The sequence below is a fragment of the Syngnathus scovelli genome, chromosome 5 (assembly GCF_024217435.2).
Source record: "Syngnathus scovelli strain Florida chromosome 5, RoL_Ssco_1.2, whole genome shotgun sequence".
NCBI classification, from domain to species: Eukaryota; Metazoa; Chordata; class Actinopteri; order Syngnathiformes; family Syngnathidae; genus Syngnathus; species Syngnathus scovelli.
The window spans coordinates 9,098,134-9,116,450 of NC_090851.1; the positions used below are offsets into that span (position 1 = coordinate 9,098,134).

The following is an 18,317-nucleotide window of genomic DNA, read 5'->3' on the forward strand; positions in this document are numbered from 1 at the left end:
GAGTGTGTCAAATTTGTTTTCATCAAGAACAACGTTTTAGTTATGGTTGTCCTCAGGTTTCTGGGTATAACAGTGAAACAACAAATGTTTAATCTTGTTTTATTTGCAAGAAGCAGAGAGAAGTTAACACTGTTCCAAAAATGTTATGTACCTTAAGCATGGGTGTGAATGGCATTGGGGATTTATAGTGGATGCAAGGCCGCGTGACGTCACACTCTGAACCGGAAAGGGGTCAACAAAGGCGCTCGCAGACTGCTCATGCTAGTACCGCATATTTTTTGCCCGTTTATCCCAAGGAAAAAAAAATATGCCGAGTAAACACTGCTGCTATGGAACTTGCAGAAGCGACTCCAGACACTACGATCGTCCACATATGAAGGATGTATTCTTTATTCGTTTTCCGAAGCCAAAAACTCAGAAGGATAAATGTGAACGATGGGTCAGTTTGTGCGGACGTCCAAAAGACCAATTTAACGCCAGCAAGGTGAAGCCTTTCACCTTCATATGTAGTAAACATTTCGTTGGTGGCCATGGTCCTACAGATGACAACCCCGATCCCTTGCCGGCCACTGCCTGCCCGGAAGAGGTAAGCCCATTTCGATCATTTTCTTTACTTTTTGCTTGCCCGTTTGGCCCGATTCTTAGCGCCTGACCTGGGAAAATGTTTCAATGTCTTTTTGTATTTATTTATTTTAAAGTAGTCTCGCATAACAATCATGTTATGTTGTGAATTATATGGAAAGATATCCATAGGGGTTAATAGAGTTTTTGAGGAGATTTGTACAGAGTTTTGGTTTGTGGTTGCAGATTGAACGTATTATAAGGCGCAAAAGAAAAGCACCAACACCGAAGCCATTCGCAAGCAATTCTGCAACGAAAAGAATCAAAGTGCTGGACTCAGCCAAAAGTGATCTCGACGCAGCAAACATCCTGTTGGATCTCAGCATGATCTCACCTCTCGATGCTACTGACACAGAACGATATAGAGTAAGTGTTATATATTTTTTATTTTGTATGGTGTGGTGTAAATCTGATTATCATATATGTATATTACAATAAGCATATTAAATGTTTTTTTTTATCTTTGAATAAATGCACTGCCAAATAATAAAGCGGAAGTATTAAAGAGGTTTTAAACACCTTCATTCTGTCTGTCTGTCTGACTGTCTGTCTGTCTGTCTGTCTGTCTACAACATCCAAAAATGTAAAGTAATGTTTGTACAGTGCAAAAATCAAGGACCACTGAAGTCATCCACAAAATAAAAAAATATATATTTATTATAACAAAACAAATTTCAAGCTAACTCCTTATCTATCCTTCTTAAATTTCAATTTATCATTTAGATTTGTAGGCCTATAAACCTATTAATGTACATGTATGTTTGTTTTTCTGCCAGACTAACTCTGTGGGAGTTCAAACAGAAGCTCTGGAACCCTGCTCCAAATGTTCAAAAGTGATGGTGGATGTTGGCTGTCAGACAATATATGACAGATACACGTTGAAGTCCAAGATTGAAAACATTATTCTAAAGAATGAAGCAGCCATATCAAGATCCAGGCCTTCCTCTCCTAGTATGCCACCAAGTGATCACCAACCTGAAGATGAGGTCCTCTTGACTTTGGATGATGTAAAAGGAGAAAAATGAAGACTTTCATTTTTACTCCTCCTGGCCTTGTTCAACTTCCTCAGCCCAGTAGTGAATAACGTTACTTACCGGAACAATACTGGCGAAAGTGAGCGAAGTTCAGCTAAAAAAACGGCGAAAGACAAAAACGAATCAAGGAACTTTTCATGACCCTTGTTAGACTATGTCATGGCTACACTGAGACACATTTGAACAATGGGACGTATTAGAGCATTTACATCTTGGTGATCTTCTGTTTGTTGATTATGGCTAAACAGTGAAAAATCTACTCATGTTAAGACAGGTAAAGATGAACATTCCTTCATTTTTGTAAAGTAAGCTCACACCTCAAGAAGAACTTCTGAATAGAAAAATACCAAAGGCATGTATTCATATAGCGCAGTATAACAACTTTATTTAAAAAATTAAATAATAATTCCCTTGTCTCTAATGCCACTGGCAAGTCAATCTGTCTTTGCTGCTTGTTGTCTTGTTACCTTTCAAGATCAGTTAAATAAACAGACATGTTTGTATTTTTGCTGCAAAATGTTTTACTAATTCTAGATATTTAATCTAAAATCTATGAATATTGAGTGATCATCTCAAAATATCACTTTGATGCTTAAAAACAATGTAGTCACTTGAATGTTTCTTTTTACATACTAAGTGCAATTCTAAAATTAATTCGACGGATAAAGTTTATTGCACAGATGACGTCAGGTTGTCTTTATTAGACGTCTCCATAAATTGACTTAATATAAGTAAACGTCTCATTTCTAACAGTTGCCTCTTCCTTTGATGCTCTACTCGACTCCTTCAAGGCGTAATAATAGGAGGAGCTAACGTCAAGTAAACACAGGATCGAGGATAGTTTTAATAAATGAGACACCGACTGGTGAAAGCTGGCCTCGTTGGTCTCTTGCAGCAGCTGACCAATCAGCCGCGTCCGGGTCTCAACACGAGCAACAGTTCAGTTCGAGATGGCGCCCAGCTCGAAATCAGAAAAGAAGGCTGTCAAACACAGAACTGAAAGAAGGCACAAAGACCACGTCGTGAAACTTCTCGTGCGAGGGAAGGTACGATTGTTATTGGCTTCACCTTGGCAACAATGGTTTTGGAGTAATATGATGTGCCTTGTTTTCACGAGCGTCTGTAGCTGCCACCTAGCTCGTTGGCTAACCAACGCGAATTAACGGAAGAGAACCATTCGAAGCTAGCAGCCAGCACCTTTTCCCTACACTCTTGTGGGTTACACTTGGGCTTGCACTCTGGTATTGGTGCCCAATACGTGTACTAATACTTTAGGATCTTTTGCTAGCTCGCATATAGTTGGCGTCGGGACGAAACCTTGTACCTCCAAAATAGTCACTTTTCAGGAGACTCCTAAAAGGGCACATTTGTTAAACCATAAACATAACACTGGGACGTGCGGTCAGGGCAAGCAGAAGAGGCATGTGAAGTGTACAACAAAACTAAACAAACAAAGCTAAAATAATGATAACATACAAATCGTTTCCAATTTATTATTTACTCCGCCCTTTATATTGACGTAATGTCAGTGAATTCCATGACATCCTTAGAAGAAAGGCACAGCCCTACTACGGTTTCCAGATTCCTATATTAACATTTTACCCGATATCATCCCTACTAAAAGCAGTATTGGATTACAGCAGTCTACTGCACATCCCAAATCTCTGATATTAGCATTCAAATAGTATAAGCAGTCCATTCCAGACTCTGTTCATGCTCGTTTTCGAATAAATGGGTCATTTTGCTCGTACCTACTCGTGTTTGTACTAGTATCATTTGATCAACTCTCTTCTAACTTTAATGCAACAACAAATAAAAGCATGTTTCATTCCTGATGATATAATTTCTGATCAATATGTATCGACAAGTAATCTAGGCTGCAATATCTGTATCGGAAGTGAAAAAGTTGTATTGGGACAACCTTACAATACTGAGTACGTACATATTAACTGACAATGTAGGTAGTTGGCGGGAGCCCTCGCACAAGTAGAAACATAGCTATGTTATTTATCACGCATGTACTGCACACATGCAGCAGTGTGTCTAATACAGGAGTGTCCAAATCCGGTCCTCAAGGGCTGCTTTCCTGCATGATTTAAATTCCGCCACCTCTGTTTATTTACATTGTTCATGTGACAAAAACTAGTTTGCGTTTTAGCTATGCATGATGGCCGTTCAAAGCCCGATAATGTGCAAATATACCACAACAGCTGACGTTTATGTGAATCATCACGTATTGCCTTGCACTGTTTCCCAGTTAATAAATATTTTTGTTGTAATTGTTCCATTATGCAGCTTTCAGGGCAGTTCTCCCAGAATCTTTTCAGGAAGCTCCCTCCGCGAGTGTGTGTCCCATTAAAGAACATTGTCAGTGAGGAATACTTGAGAGCAGGGTAAGTGTTACTTACACCCATAAACTCATTGCCATTTCTAATGTTTATTTTCAGCAAACTAGTGTTGATCCACACTCAAGCCGGTGTTGCAGTGATGCATTCGTATGCCGTTTGATTCCAGGCATATCTTCCTTGGCTTCACCAAGTGTGGCCGCTACGTTCTGTCCTACACCAGAGACTGGGGAGAGGATGATGAGTTTTATTTCTATACCTACCATCTCTATTGGTGGGAGTTTAATCTCCACAGTCGACTCAGACAGGTAAAACAAATCATGTCCTATCACTGGTGAGCAATTATTAGAAGATATTGAGTGAGGCATTTGACACTTATCTATTCTATGTATTTTCATTCTAGGTTCAATATGTGCGCCTGTTTGCAGGTGAAGAAATCTACAATGACCTTTACCTCACTGTGTGTGGGTGGCCAAATGACCAGTCTAAAATTGTCATCTTCGGTTTTAAGTAAGACAGTTTTTACACACGGCTGCTTCAGATACTTCTACTTAATTCTGTTGTAATCATGTTTGTCTACATGACGCAACCTTTCAGCTCTCTCCTGATGAACTTGATGAGCGCCGAGAACTACCGAGACATCTCCATGACAATCGTTTCAATGCCTCCACCTCAGCCTTGCCCCGACTGTTGTTGTGCACTTCCCTCAACCACATCAGTACGCAATGGTAAACAAATCACCTCTTCTGCTGACCTAGCTTCCTTAGCCTGTACGGCTCTTCTGATTGTCGCGTGGGTCTGTGCAGGAAGCGGCGAGTGTTTGGAGCACGGCTACGTGCTCAACAGCAAGTATCAGGTGGTGTACCCCTTTCCTACTTTTCAGCCTGCTTTCCAGCTGAAAAAGGACCAGGTCATCCTGTTAAATACCAGCTACTCTCTAGTGGCTTGTGGTATCTCTCTCTGCAAAGGTAAATATTTATTTATTTATTTATTTAATAAATATAATATAGCCAGACTGAACTGTCGAACAGTAACTAGTTTCCATGAGTGGCTGACGGTTCACCACAGTGAGCAGCTCGCTACAAGAGTGTCAACATCAAGCAGCAACAACATGAAATTCAACAGTAGTAAAGAAATAAGTATGGAATAAATTATATTGTTGGCCTGCATGTGTATTCTTCGTCAGGCTCATACTGGCAGGTTACTTGTTAACGTTTAATTTACAGTACATGCTTGTCATGGTGACAAATATTCCATTCATATCTAATTGTTCATCAACATTTGCGAGACACTATATTCTATTTTGAGGCTGGATGGTTGTTGCTTGCGATTTGGTTACCGATCGGCCCCATATATTGTCATAGCTTTATGCCCCACCTATCAAACATGACATTGCAGTTAATTGGCTTTGTTTGTTTCAGGCAAGGCTGGTCGGTCATCCCCAATCCTCTACACAAAGAGAGCAGCTTTGTCACATCAGGCGTCCACATGCTCCTCTCCCACCGCCTCAACTTCCTCTCAGGGATTTCCAGATAGGCACCCAACACAGAGCGGGTTCACCCCTGCGCCTCCTTCTCCCAACCAAACACAAGCAGCAATGCGAGCCAGAGAATTCGCAGCCGACCTCTTCCGACGGGCCCAAGGCGGAGCAGGTGGAGGTGAAAAAGAGGGAGCACCGAAACCATCAGAGCCGCTGGTGGTAAACGGCCAGCAGGATGAGCAGGATTGTCCAAAGTCTATGCAGAAAGAAACACGGACCTGTTTGCCACAAATGTCGACAGCCGGCCATAGTTTAACGCAGTCATCAGAACAAATGATGTCTCCTGCATCGTCTTCATCATCGGCTTCTTCCCCTCCCACCCCACCTGCATCCCAGGAGGTTGACCCTAATGAACCTGGATATGTCAACTACTCGTGTCTCCACTACTGTTCCAAGCCAGGCTCATTGGAGCAGAATACAGGAGGAGATACAGGTGAAAAAAAACCCAAAGTATATGCACAATTGAATGAGAGTCAATGTAATGGCGTTGTCTAACATGCAGCCTGTTCAATTTTTCATTATCACTCTGAGAGGGCTGCTCATTACAATTGAATCCCATAATTGTCCCTGCGTTTGATTAAAGGATCATTATTTTTGAAAATTCTAGCTTTCAGGCCTTGAATTTGCTGATTTTTGACATTAGCTGTCATTAGGAAAATGTTTTCAGTTGTCTTGTGAAGCTGTACATCTTAATCTCTTTGTCTTTATTGATTTGCGTCTCGTTTTTTGTGTCAAGGTTATGAAGACGATAAAGTACAGCTTCCGTTCACCGTCACCGATCTTAAAGGGCGGAGCCTGCAGCTGGTCAGCGAGCCACACGATGGACAGGTCTGTGACGTACTGGAAATATCAAAAGCATGGGTTTGCATGCAGCATTCATTGCACTTTTATGGTAAAACCTACGATCAAAATAGCACATTCGTCTCGACTGCCAATCACTGAAATGACATCACTCGCATTCTCGCTTGCTTGTTATAATAACTAATAAACAATGCACAATTGACAACGAAGAGAAGACGAGGGGGGAAAAATAGCCCAAGGTATACAGACTGCTATAGTTTGTTTGCCATGAAAAAGACCTCTGGGCAAAGACAAAAAAGAATAAACATCACATGTACTAAATCATAATTCCACTCTGACATCTCTCATTGTATGCCTGCATTTGAGTGAATTGGTTCTGCATATGTATGTGTGTGTTATTTTACAGAGTGTACGTGTAGAGCAGCTGACTCTGGACTTTGAGTATCTAATTAATGAGGTGATCAGGAAAGACGCCGCCTGGGCGCCGCAGTTCTGCTCTTTCAGCGACTATGATGTGGTCATATTAGAGGTAAACTAACAAATACGACACAGTGCCGCGCACTTTTGAATGAAAGCGTGTGCCTGAGAATGTTTTCATGTGTGTGTGTGTGTGTCAGGTTTGCCCGGAGACCAACACAGTCATGATTAGCATCGGCCTTTTGTTACTGGCTTTCTCCCCTTCGGAGCATTGCAGGTGCCGTTGGTCTTTTGTTACTTTTTTTTTTAGGAACAAGCTTGAAGTTTCCTTTCTTAAGCTCTTTTTCTCTTGTTAGGCCCAACACGTACCATTCAAACCTGCAGGTCAGTTGGGACCTTAACACAGGTGTGTGTTGCACTGTAGGCATCGGTGACCTTACAGAGGTCAAGGGTCAGACCAGGTAAGCAAACACCCAGTGTGATCCTACATGATATAGGCCCGCTTCACCTCATTTTGCTGAGTCAGCAATGTGAAGTCAGGCCTTTGCAATGTTAGATGCAGAAGTTTTGACTCCAACCAGAACTTGTTCAACCTGATTAGACTCAGTTATTCAAATGTGCCGTTCAGTTATTCAGAGTACCCAAAAAGGAGAGCCAGTGCTTTTGGCAGTACAATGAAAGGAAATATGTCAAGCTCTAGATTTGAAATCTACAAGTCGCATTAGAGTAGAAGTCACAAGTTCAGACCTATACAGTAGTCCGCACAGTCCGATAATAAAGAGGAGAAAGCCAGAGAAGCCATCTTAAATACTAAACTAGCATAGCTTGTTGTCACAAAATAATACTTTCACTACAGAAACAGGAGAATAATTACTGTTAAGAGGCTGAAATTCTAACGATTTGGGACTATTTTAAGTTAAACAATGTCTTAAAACAGTTAATCAAGATAGTAGTGAGTCAATAACAAATTCGTTGTTGATTTACCAATTAATTTTGTACCTGTTGTCATAATGTACAAAAGCATGCAGTAATGTATGTAACTTGTCTCGCTTGTCAGCGGGCGTGTGTGGAGTTCTTACAGGAAGTCCTGCGTGAACACGCTGATGAAGTGTCTCATTCCTGAGAGCAGCTCGCGCTCCATCAATCGCATGACCAACGAAGGACTACACAAAGGTCAGTTGAAGCTGCAGATTGACTTCATGACAGTATGAAGTTTGTCTGAGGCTTGTTTCCGTCCAGACATATTTGGGCATGGTCATCTTCCCCAGTCAATAAACAGATTGTTAAGCTGCTTCAAAAATTTAAGGGTAAAAAAATGCTTGGTTGAATAGGCTTAAGTACTATTGAGTAAATGGTTACTCCTCCCCCATGTAGGATCATCTCTTCAGGTGCTGGCTGATAGCGAGAGATGCACATGGATTGTCCTGTGATGCTGGGTGCAAATGAAAAGGAGAGCGAACAGCCTTGGGGCTCAACTGCACTGTGATAACGTACACATCAAAACTGTACTCGGTGTCATATACCGGTAACTGCACATTATTTTTATTTTTTTTGTTTCAGAGAGACATCTGTATTTACATAATGTTTAATTTGTAAGTACAAAAAAATGAACTGGACTGGATAAAGATTGCCACAACTAAGTTCTTTTCTTATACAGTATATAAGTACTGTATAACTAAAGTGTTTGTCCGCTATAGAGAGTATTGTGAGTACGTCAACCTGCACCTGTAAAGGAAGATGTGATTCTGTGTATTTCTACCCCCTTTTTGTTGACTCACAAGGCTGTAGTTTTTCTCATTGCACAGAACAAAGCAACTTTATGTTTACTCTAAATATCTTGGGGGTGCGTCTATAAAAGTATTTGTTTCATGGTTGTTGGTTCTTCAAGTCCTATACATGTTTTACTGGTTGATGTAATGCTGTATATTCTTGGCAAGGAATTAGGAATATTTTTTGAAGTTTTGTCCAAATGAAATGTGGCCGAGTGTGTCAAACAACACGATTTGTGTTTATCCGATTTGAGTGATGTTCACATGATACGAAGATGGGGGGGTTTCAAAGGCACCCATTTTACATAAGAGTCTCAAGGGACACCACCAAACAAAAATATGGATCTTGTCTCAAGTCTGACTTACTCAGTGTGAAGACTTAAGAGTAATTCATTTTTATGCCTTTGTCACTGGCATAGATACATTTGAATGCTGATACATTGGTAAATTTTAATAACTTAGACATATTAACTGAAATAAGGCATCACCCCACGCCATCTTTCGGAGCACTGGTGTGCGTTGGGAATCACTGCAGTAAACAAATACAATATGCACACATTTGAGAATGTAATCACAACCTTTTAGTTAATGACAACAAAGCTACAAAGATCACAGATTGTACCAAGGTTTTAAGAGGGACATCAATAGGATCTCTCGATGGAAGGTCCAGCAGTGTAAGATTGAAGGGAGAATCCACATTACATGAACAAGAACAAAACAACTTTGTAAAACCCCATTTGATTTTATTTTTTTCTATAGATTTCTGCCCGGGCAACAAACACACATTGTTTCATTAAGTGGTCTCGGAAAATAATTGAAATCCTGATAAAATAACCTGATTATATAAAGGGTCGATTGGGAAGTTCAGCACATCTCCAGGCCTGGTACAACATCACATTAAAAATCAAGCTTAGTGTTCTGTAGGCATACCACATTTCCTAAGGCAATTTATGGTCAAACAACATACAATTTGGATATATGACACCAGAGGATGAAAAATAAACTAACACTACAAAACATTGTACATGTTAAATGAGCCATATCATGCGAAATCATTTTTTTGGGCTTTTAGCCCTGTTAAAGTGATCATTCCTGTGTAAATTTGAGATGTCATACTTTATTTGCGGTTATTGAAGGCACCTCGAGGCTACCAACAGATGTGTGAGCACAGCGAAGGCGGGGTTTGAGTAAAACAAGTCTTCCAGGTTAGAAAACTTGCCATCAAAATAACTCATTTCATAAGAAACTAGATTGCTCTTGTGCAAAGGGCAATATATAATCATATACATCCCTATAATTAACTGGAAATGTTAAAATAGCATGATACAGCTCTAGTACACAGGTATCTGAAGTCAATAAGAGTGCTTCTGAATCTAGCTTATTCAAGTTTCCTTATATCTTGGATGGTGGTTTGTCTTTGCATTGTATGCATGAAGTAGTGAAGGAAATGGAGAGGCTGAGCAAAGATGACAAATGGCAATCTTGACAGACATGGCTCACGTGATTTTTAATAGCTACAAAAGTTCAAGACAACAAGGCTACAGAACCCTCATATATATATATATGCAACAATACACACGATATTGAATATAAGTTCAATTGGGCTAGCAATCTCTCAAAGGCACAGCGAATCAGTTAGTTGGCCAAATTAAACAGGACGTACAGAAAGTCAATGAAATATGGCATCCACAACCAGTTGCCCATTAGTGAGCCCATAAAATCCATTAATCCTGATTATAAAAAACCCCTGCATAGACATTGCTTAAAGGGCAATATGAGTGATTTTGGACATCACCAGGACAATATCTCTACATTATCTGGTTAGTGGTTAAGGCAGGACAAGGGAGACTCAGGGAAATATCATGAGTGTCCATCAGGTAACTATGTGGCATTTGTGCAGGGCTGGCCACTGAATGTTCTGGGAAGGCACAGGGATCATACACGATTACATGACAAAAGAGAAACAAAATGGCAGCACAAAAAAGCAAAAAAATACATCATTGGCATAAAGGGCACTCCTGTTTTCTTAAACATGCGCACACTCGACAAACAATCAACACCCAGCACACATGACAAAGGGTGCAGGATGGGATGACTTGATGGCGTTAAAGCAAAAGTTTCTGTGTGTGTGTGTGTGTTTTCCTCTAAGCCGGTGTATTGTGCGTCTCTGTCAGACTGTGCAGGCTTAAAGTGGTCCTGGGCTGCTTGGCGGGCGGCTCCAACAGCTCCTTGTCTTCCAGCATGCTCAGAGAGCTGGACTGCAAGACCAGATCTGCGCTTTCCTCCTCACTCTCCTCATCCTCATCATCGTCTTCCTCATCTGATGGAGAAGAAATGGCGAGGGGTCAAAAAGGACTGTAAAAAGAAGACACTAAAGTGTGCTGATGTTACCTTTCTCCAGGTCCGGAGTGGATCGGCTCTTGACTGTGCTGGCAAACTACAACACAGAAGATAAACATCTGACAAGGTAACTCAAACAACGAAAAGTCACACAAAAAATGGATATCTGAAAACAGAATGTCCAAAACGTTTTGAGTGTTGTGTTATTTCCCTATTTTCAAACACTTACTTCTCCCATGACGGCAACTGGGGTCTCTCCTTTCGCCTGAGCCACTCTGTGCTCGATCAGGTAGTACATGTACTCATCGTACAGCAAGCGGATCAGGTGAAAGGATCCGAAGCTGGCGGCGCTGCGCAGGGTCAGGTCCCGAATGACCATCGAACTGGTGGTTGGCAAGACATTTTTAAGACTTTTAGCACACGGCAACAAATCACAATTCTGGCCAGCTGTCGCTCACCTATAGAAGGACCAGTTGAGCAGAAAGACTTTGGCGGCCTTGGGCAGGGCGACGGGGTTGGCCTCGTAAGGTTTGAGCACCTGAGAGACAACGCCGTCCAGCCACGAGGCCCACTGCTCCAAGGAGTTCTGCTGCTGCAGGGTCATCTTGAAGTCTTGCTCCAGCCGCTGGACGATTTGATCCTCACACTGACACACCCACGACGCTTGTTCCTGATGTGGGGTTAAGTGGGTTGAGACAAGGTTAGGTTCTCCGACGTCCTGCTACGCTTGTGTTCTTCGGCATCGCCAGACCTGAACGTTGGTGAAATCTACACGGTTGAGGTCAGAGAGCATCTGGTTGATCTGAGCTGAGTTCTGGAGAACGGCACGGGCTGCCTGGGCCAGGTGGTTCAAGCTGGTATAGCGACGCAACGTTTGGGAAAAAGAGCCGACACACACCACCTGAGGGGGAAGACAAAACAATTAATGGCACTGGCGCTACATTTTCACCCATCTACTCATCTCTACTGACTCTCAATTGTCAAAATAATGATTAATTTGATAATTGATTAGTAGTTGATTGCACCTCTGAGGAATAGAATACAAACCTTAATGCGAACCATCTCTTCTGGGATGTTCATCATGGCGCCGGACAGCCAGCTCTCCAGACTCTTAGCAAAATTACGGATGGCCTGAGTTAAGGCACCTGAGGACAAACGTGAGAAACGTGTTGAAAATCAACAGGTTGCTCTCACTTTGCACACCTTTGTCATCCCGTCGCATCCTTACTGGGGATGGGTCGGAGCACATCAGGGATGAGGATCTCCACCAGCGTCTGATAGAGCAGGTTGTCGCACGTTCTTGTCCAGTTTAGTACAGGCTCAAACTTGCACAGCAGCACAAGGCATGATTTTGGCAGACGTTTCTCCGACTCATGGTGACTGAAAGAGCATGGGGTTGCTATTGGAGCAGCGGAGGTTGTGGTGGTGGGTTAAGTGTTTTACTTTTGGCACTCACAGATTGAGAGTTTCTGGTTCGCTGCTTTGGCTGAACCTCCAGAAGGACTTCCAAAGTGTCTCCACAAGAGTGAACTGAAGGTTCACCATCACGTCTAAAACGGCCTGTTGCCAAGGAAGACAAAAAAAAACACAGGATGAAGGAGGACGGCAGTGCTTGCTGCTAAAATAGTGTTTGCGTTCTGAAATGCAGAATGTATGCATGGGAAAAGTTACAAATTCTGAGACAGAGTACAAGAATTGCCAAAATGCTAACATGACAAAAACCAAAGTGACTTTTTAACCTCTCTGTTGCTTACCTCACAGTGTTCCCTGTAGAGCGTCTGAAAGGCCTTAAGGTGTTCAGGCAGGATCCCATCAGGCAGGCTGCGCTCTTGCACGTTCATCTCAACGAAATCAGGCAACGGACGTGATGCTTCTACACAAGATGGAGGACAGACACACTGTCGTCACCACTACAGCATCTTCTCTTCCGCTTGAACTTCTTGGTAGGGGTGGGCGGACACAAAACATCATTGTACACATTCAACTAAATTTGCCAGTTCCTCACCCAGGAACTGCTGGTACTGCTGCACCTGGGCCGAAATATCACAAACCACTCCTGCCTGCTGCTGGGACGCCCCCCCTGAGGTCCCATTGGCGATCCCCTCTGTTTTCTGAACCGCCTTTACCCTTTTGGACAGAACGCACCCAGGTCAGAACGACAGCGAGGGGAAGTAGGATACCGGGGCGCCTCTTTGTATGAAAGCCCACCTGCTTTTCTGTGAGAACGGCTGCTGCCGCATTGCCATGTGCTGCTGTTCGTCCATCAGTCTGAGCAGAGGGGAGCCAGATTTGATCCTGAGTCCATAGTAGTGGTACTTTGAGTTCCCCCTGAAACAAGCGTGCCAAAACTTACAAGGAGGCGGTGCGCAAGTGAATGACAACAACGAGCGCGGCTGTACATACCGCGTGCCGAGCCTTCGAGTGCGGAGCCCCATGAAGACGGACCTGATGAGTTTGCCAAAGGAGGCGGCATTGACCGGCTCCAGCTTCTGCTCCTGGCAGTGTAGCAGGTAGTGGTAGTAGAGGGTGCAGCGAGGCAGACTCACCCCCTCTGCACCTTCGTAATTCTCACACAGCCACTGCACCTGAAGAGCACAGCCACGGTGGTCATGTCCTTGCCATAACTCAGAAAGCATTCCAAGCGCTTCACTTTTTCCACACTTTATGGTATCAATCCAAAATGAATCTTTGTCTCGGAGAAAAACGTCATCTGTTTATTCGCCCATTCATTCACTGGAGTACTCACGGTGGCCGGAGGGGCACGTGAATTTGGGCTGGAGTAGCTCTGTCCTCCTCCACCTCCTCCCCCTCCTCCTAACAAATAAGCCCCCTGAATGACATAACCGGAGCCACTCGCAGAGGTGCCCCCGCTGGCAGCAGCTGCTGCCGCAACAGAGGAGGAGAGAGTCTGTGAGGTCACCGAGCCGCTGATGTCGGACTCCGAGCTAGACGTGGCCTCGTAGAAGTTGGAGGAGGAGGCGGGAGGGGTCTGAGAGTAAAGGGGTGAGTCGGAAAAAGAGTAGCCGCCTGGCCGGCTGGAGGGAGGGAGGGAAGAATTGGAGGAAGAATTGTAACTGGATGGCTGAGACATGCAGAGTTGTAAACATTGTTGTCACTCACATAGAGGAGGTGGTGAAAGCATTGTCGGAGCCTCCTCCGTCCACATACTGCACCTGGCTCGAGTACACCTGCTCCACCTTGAAAGAAAAACAAGGAAAGAGGAGCTTTGTAGTAGAGCAACAAATCTGAATATGGATGGACAAAAGTTTGGATCTAATTTGCTCAAATATACTCAGCTTTAAACAGGTTATTTGAATTTATTTCTTCAATATTTATGAGCTGAGTATGATTTGGTTGTTATTGCAATCATACAGCACGATGGCACACCTTTTTGGAACAGAGCAGCTCACTCATTTTTTTTTTACAATGCGTCTCTCTGACTTTGTACTGTCAAAGTTCCCAAAGAGGCCCAACTGCTTTCACATGACATGAACAGGAAACTACGGAAACAACAGGAGTAGGTCTGCTACGAACACACATCCTGCCACTCTACTGGGAATGTTCGCGTACTTCCCAAGACACGTTGGGGCTTCGCAGTTGGAGGACTGCTGCTGAAACTCCAGAACTCAAGTATCTCCATTAACAAGATACTTAGCAGTGGCAATCTGGTTAGTGGAGTAACCTCCAAAGTATCATGAGACACATAAGCCCAGAACAAATCTTCCATTATTTCCTGAGAGGAAATTCTTTTGAAATAAGCAAACAGCGTGGTTCTACTGGATAATGATGGCGATTGAATAATTTTTACGAGATGTTTTTTTGTCTTTACCTCTTGATTGATGTGCGCAGACTGCAGATTATTGACGTGTCCTGACTGAACCCTCTTGCCAGCCTGTGGCACCGTCTGCAACACTGACCTCTGCTGGTAAATACATTCAACGTCATAATTAAATTGTCGTCCAAGTCATTAATCGGCAGAGAACATACCTGAGTAGTGGTCTGCACTGGCTGGACCACCCGTGTAGGCACACCCGAGGCAGGTGAGCTGGATTCTGACAGACTGTCATTAGAGTGCGCAGAACCCTCTGAGTGAGAAAGAGACTTGAATGAGCAACAAAGGAGCCAAGCAAGTACAAATAAGGCAACTCACGACATGCGGCTTGCGGATTGAAACAAAAACCAGTGTAGAACATCTCGTGTGTGTTTTTGGGTCCAGCCGAGGAGAAAGTGACAAGAAAGCCCTCGTCTCTGCTTTATAACTTGTGTCGAGAATGACCGGCTCGGACAGCTAATCTCCCCAGATGGAGAGCAATCCCTCCATCTTGTAAACATGCATTTTGGATGCGAGAGGAAAATGGGACGCATGAGGGTTGTTGGCTACGGGATGATGGACAACATGTGGAGGGAAGGCTCACGCATTTCCTTTTTCATTTGAACCCATTTAGACTAATGGATTTCCCAGTTTGCAATGTGACACTTGTACTTTTCCAAAATGAACAAAGCAGCCTTTTACTCATTTTGAATGCAAAATACAAACGACTTAGTACTAACAAAGTTCTGAATGCTACCCCTAGGTGTCCCACCGAGACACCCCTCCAGAGCTGAGCTGCATCTTGTGACTTATGGAACAAACCTTTCCTGTGAAGCCTGTGTTTGTATCACTCAATGGATTCTCTCTTTCTCTCTCTTTCTCTCTGCTATAACTCTTCTCACTGAGTGTCTGATAGATGTTCTGCTGCTTCTAACTTGTCAATACATCTGAAATGAAAGCACAACTGGAGACAGATCGTGGACTATGAAATGGTGACGTTTGATTATTGTCTAACAGCATAAACTTCAAATAAGGCCGATTGGGAATTTACTCACCTTAGCTTCCGATAGAACATTCCATTAAAAAAAAAAAGCAACACTTTTAATACTCCCTTGTTTTGCTAGACTTCTAAATTGCATGGATGTTGATACTACAGCCAACTTAAACTGCCATAAGCAGGCTTCTCTCAAAGACAGATTGATGGAAGCAGAATCGTGCAAACAACATGTTATGTTCTAGCTTAATTAAATATGCACCGTTATCAAGATGATTGAATAGGCCTCAGACAAGCCCCACGCCCGCCTGTCCCAGCATGTGACTTACTGGGTGAGAGTATACTGTGTTACTTGACACCGGCAGGCAAAAATATCCACTAACAGATGGACCTAAAATAAACATCCCAAAAAAGAATTAGCCTAAGGCCTCATTCTCTTCTCATTAAGAGCAGATTTATTTAATGCCAAATATTTTCTTTGACATTTAATATTTGTCACTTCAAGGGGAACAGGAGAACATGAAGTTGAACCTCACATCCAGAAAACACGTATTTATCACAAATGAGGTTGCCACGGATACAGATTTCTTTTGCTAGTAATTGGGAATGGCTGCTATTTTTTCAAGATACATTCTTATAACACTAACGCTCCAGCAACCTCAAAAAGAAGCTGCAATCCATCCCTCACATTTGGTACACTGTAACCTAGCAACCACATGCATCACATTATATTGTTGTGGTCTGCTCATTCACGCACACACACGTTACTTAGTGTGCTGACAATGGTAATAATGACTTACCACTGAGTTGACTAAACATCATGACCACAAATTAAAAGAACGATGGCAGGAAAATAACAATTCAACCTTTTTCCTTTTACTATTCAATTTGGCGCTTGGACTGATCATATCTCATCAACCTTATTGACAGCTTCGACTGATTTCTCATGTCATGTCCCCCGTAATTATTGTACAAGCTTAGGAATTCAATAGTTTGTCACATGTTGCTCACCTGTAACCGTCACTATGATGTATTGGGATGAGGTGTTCTGACCATTACTCTTCTGGGCCACAGTGTGCTGGATTTCGGAGCTTATATAGTGCTGTGTAGGAGCCGCTAGAACAGCTGCCTTCTGGCTCTGAGCCTGGGTAGGTGGAGCTTGGGACAAAAGTGCATCCTGTCCAGTTTTGGCTGATTGATTGGCTGATGCAATGCTTCCAGAGGTTAGTGGGAGTCCGGTCAGGAAGTGTGCTGCTGTCTTGGTGGAAGAGGGTGTGGTGGAAGCCGGAGTTGATGCTATGGTTACCGTGTTGGTCTGCTGAGGCTGGAGGTCTTCTGAGTAGCCAGAAGTTGCCATGGCAACCAATCCTTTGAGGCACCACCTCTGTTGATTAAAAGAGGGAGACAATCTCAATTGCGAATATCCTCCAAACATGTCTTTGACGTCATATCCACTTGTGTTGTTGCAACACAGTGCCACACAAATCTTAGTCTGTGTGTGTGTGTTCTCGTGCGTGCATGTTTGAAGAGGAAATGGGGGTTTATCTCTAATTTCAAGCGATATTTTTTCAGCTTCAGTCCACTACATCTCACAAAAAATGAGCAACACACAGGCAACAAACTGTTTTCAATTGTAATAAAGTAAGCAAGGGCTATTCATATGAACTAGCTACCACTATGACCTTATCGCCTCTGTAGCTGAGACTGAATTCACATGCACAATTATTGGACCCAGCCATTCAGGACTTTAGACTATCCCAACCTAAGATAAACCACTCCGGTGTGCACCCACACGGTAAACACGACGCGTAGATTGATCAGCGAGCACATCGTGTCAGGGAAGTGAGTTCAATGTCACACAAAAAAAACTTTTCCCAAGGGGTTCAAAGTAAATAACACATAACTCCCAAATACGCACGTTTATAAAAACGCGATCCAAGAAAGTGGATTGTAAATATGTGCGGGGGGGGGGGGGGGGGGGGGGTAACATAAGCTTCACTCGCTTATAGGTGTGTTGAGTTAGCGAGAGTGATAGCTTCGCCAGCTAACAGCTCGTCACTTGAGTAAGCTTGATGTGCGCTTGAGCAACCAAGCTGTTGCTAGCATGCTTGTAATTCTTCGACCATGACATAAACACCACACGCAGTTAAATGTGACACTCCACGAAAGATGAATACAATAGGCGTGGAAAAAAGTCGAGTAGTCACAAGCGTTACAACACACCCGCCATCTTGTGCTCTGATCGGAGATCTGACATCGCCATAACAACCGTCTGCACATGCAAAAAAAAAAAAAAAATCTCGCAACCACTTTCATCACCGACATGCTCGAGCACTTTCCGCAAACACAGACGAATACACCAACGAAAACAACCATGCAACTTTAGAGAGCATAAAATAACAAGGAAATCTCATTTGGAGGAGTTCACCTCTGTTTTTTCCCCGGTATTGTCCTTTTAGTGCTAAGTTTTTTCCTTACATTCGGGTTGTTGACTCCCGTTGCTTGGTTCTCGTCGCCAGGACTACCGTGACTATGGCGCCTTGCCTTCACCGGGGCAACTGTTGCTAGCCTCTTGCCTAAGCCCCGCCTACCACTAAATGTTGATTGGACCATTTTGGCAGGGATAACTACGTCATTAACAATAC

The 18,317-nt window shown here is 43.2% G+C and overlaps 3 protein-coding genes across 5 annotated transcripts; 2 read left to right on the top strand and 1 right to left on the bottom strand.

The window, feature by feature from the left end:
* The first annotated feature begins 85 nt into the window (after window positions 1–85).
* si:ch73-311h14.2 (uncharacterized protein LOC556846 homolog) lies at window positions 86–2,158 on the top strand. Its single transcript, XM_049721699.1, has 3 exons — window positions 86–586; window positions 808–987; window positions 1,398–2,158. Exons 1-3 carry the CDS (start codon window positions 308–310, stop codon window positions 1,644–1,646), a joined length of 708 nt encoding a protein of 235 aa, XP_049577656.1. The 5' UTR covers window positions 86–307; the 3' UTR covers window positions 1,647–2,158.
* Window positions 2,159–2,460: 302 nt separating this feature from the next.
* dcaf15 (DDB1 and CUL4 associated factor 15) lies at window positions 2,461–8,755 on the top strand. Its single transcript, XM_049721686.2, has 13 exons — window positions 2,461–2,701; window positions 3,951–4,048; window positions 4,170–4,308; window positions 4,404–4,510; window positions 4,598–4,728; window positions 4,807–4,968; window positions 5,422–5,973; window positions 6,277–6,368; window positions 6,748–6,870; window positions 6,959–7,035; window positions 7,115–7,219; window positions 7,816–7,931; window positions 8,133–8,755. Exons 1-13 carry the CDS (start codon window positions 2,606–2,608, stop codon window positions 8,186–8,188), a joined length of 1,854 nt encoding a protein of 617 aa, XP_049577643.1. The 5' UTR covers window positions 2,461–2,605; the 3' UTR covers window positions 8,189–8,755.
* Window positions 8,756–10,015: 1,260 nt separating this feature from the next.
* On the bottom strand, window positions 10,016–18,285 carry rfx1b (regulatory factor X, 1b (influences HLA class II expression)). 3 transcript variants are annotated; one of them, XM_049721680.1, is made up of 18 exons: window positions 18,151–18,285; window positions 16,684–17,056; window positions 14,855–14,952; window positions 14,697–14,786; window positions 13,988–14,064; window positions 13,614–13,902; window positions 13,271–13,452; window positions 13,076–13,195; window positions 12,873–12,994; window positions 12,622–12,740; window positions 12,324–12,427; window positions 12,096–12,247; window positions 11,915–12,012; window positions 11,619–11,768; window positions 11,326–11,537; window positions 11,097–11,250; window positions 10,919–10,964; window positions 10,016–10,847 (listed from the first exon to the last, which is right to left on the bottom strand). In XM_049721680.1, exons 1-18 carry the CDS (start codon window positions 18,283–18,285, stop codon window positions 10,672–10,674), a joined length of 2,697 nt encoding a protein of 898 aa, XP_049577637.1. In that variant the 3' UTR covers window positions 10,016–10,671. The 3 variants fall into 3 exon arrangements, with proteins under 3 accessions (XP_049577637.1, XP_049577636.1, XP_049577638.1); XM_049721679.1 differs by having other exon boundaries at window positions 14,697–14,789; XM_049721681.1 differs by having other exon boundaries at window positions 14,697–14,789; window positions 18,101–18,250.
* Between the last annotated feature and the right edge of the window lie 32 nt (window positions 18,286–18,317).

Excerpts from the sequence above, each read along its gene's own strand:
- dcaf15 (XM_049721686.2), top strand. The coding sequence starts at position 2,606 with ATGGCGCCCAGCTCGAAATCAGAAAAGAAGGCTGTCAAACACAGAACT. Across the intron at positions 5,974-6,276 it reads GAATACAGGAGGAGATACAG|GTTATGAAGACGATAAAGTA; the intron begins GTGAAAAAAAAC and ends TTTTGTGTCAAG. Across the intron at positions 7,036-7,114 it reads TCCCCTTCGGAGCATTGCAG|GCCCAACACGTACCATTCAA; the intron begins GTGCCGTTGGTC and ends TTCTCTTGTTAG.
- rfx1b (XM_049721679.1), bottom strand. The coding sequence starts at position 18,285 with ATGGTCCAATCAACATTTAGTGGTAGGCGGGGCTTAGGCAAGAGGCTA. Across the intron at positions 12,995-13,075 it reads CCGTTCTCACAGAAAAGCAG|GGTAAAGGCGGTTCAGAAAA; the intron begins GTGGGCTTTCAT and ends TCTGTCCAAAAG. Across the intron at positions 11,251-11,325 it reads CTCAACTGGTCCTTCTATAG|TTCGATGGTCATTCGGGACC; the intron begins GTGAGCGACAGC and ends GCCAACCACCAG.
- si:ch73-311h14.2 (XM_049721699.1), top strand. The coding sequence starts at position 308 with ATGCCGAGTAAACACTGCTGCTATGGAACTTGCAGAAGCGACTCCAGA. Across the intron at positions 587-807 it reads CCACTGCCTGCCCGGAAGAG|ATTGAACGTATTATAAGGCG; the intron begins GTAAGCCCATTT and ends TTGTGGTTGCAG. Across the intron at positions 988-1,397 it reads CTGACACAGAACGATATAGA|ACTAACTCTGTGGGAGTTCA; the intron begins GTAAGTGTTATA and ends TTTTTCTGCCAG.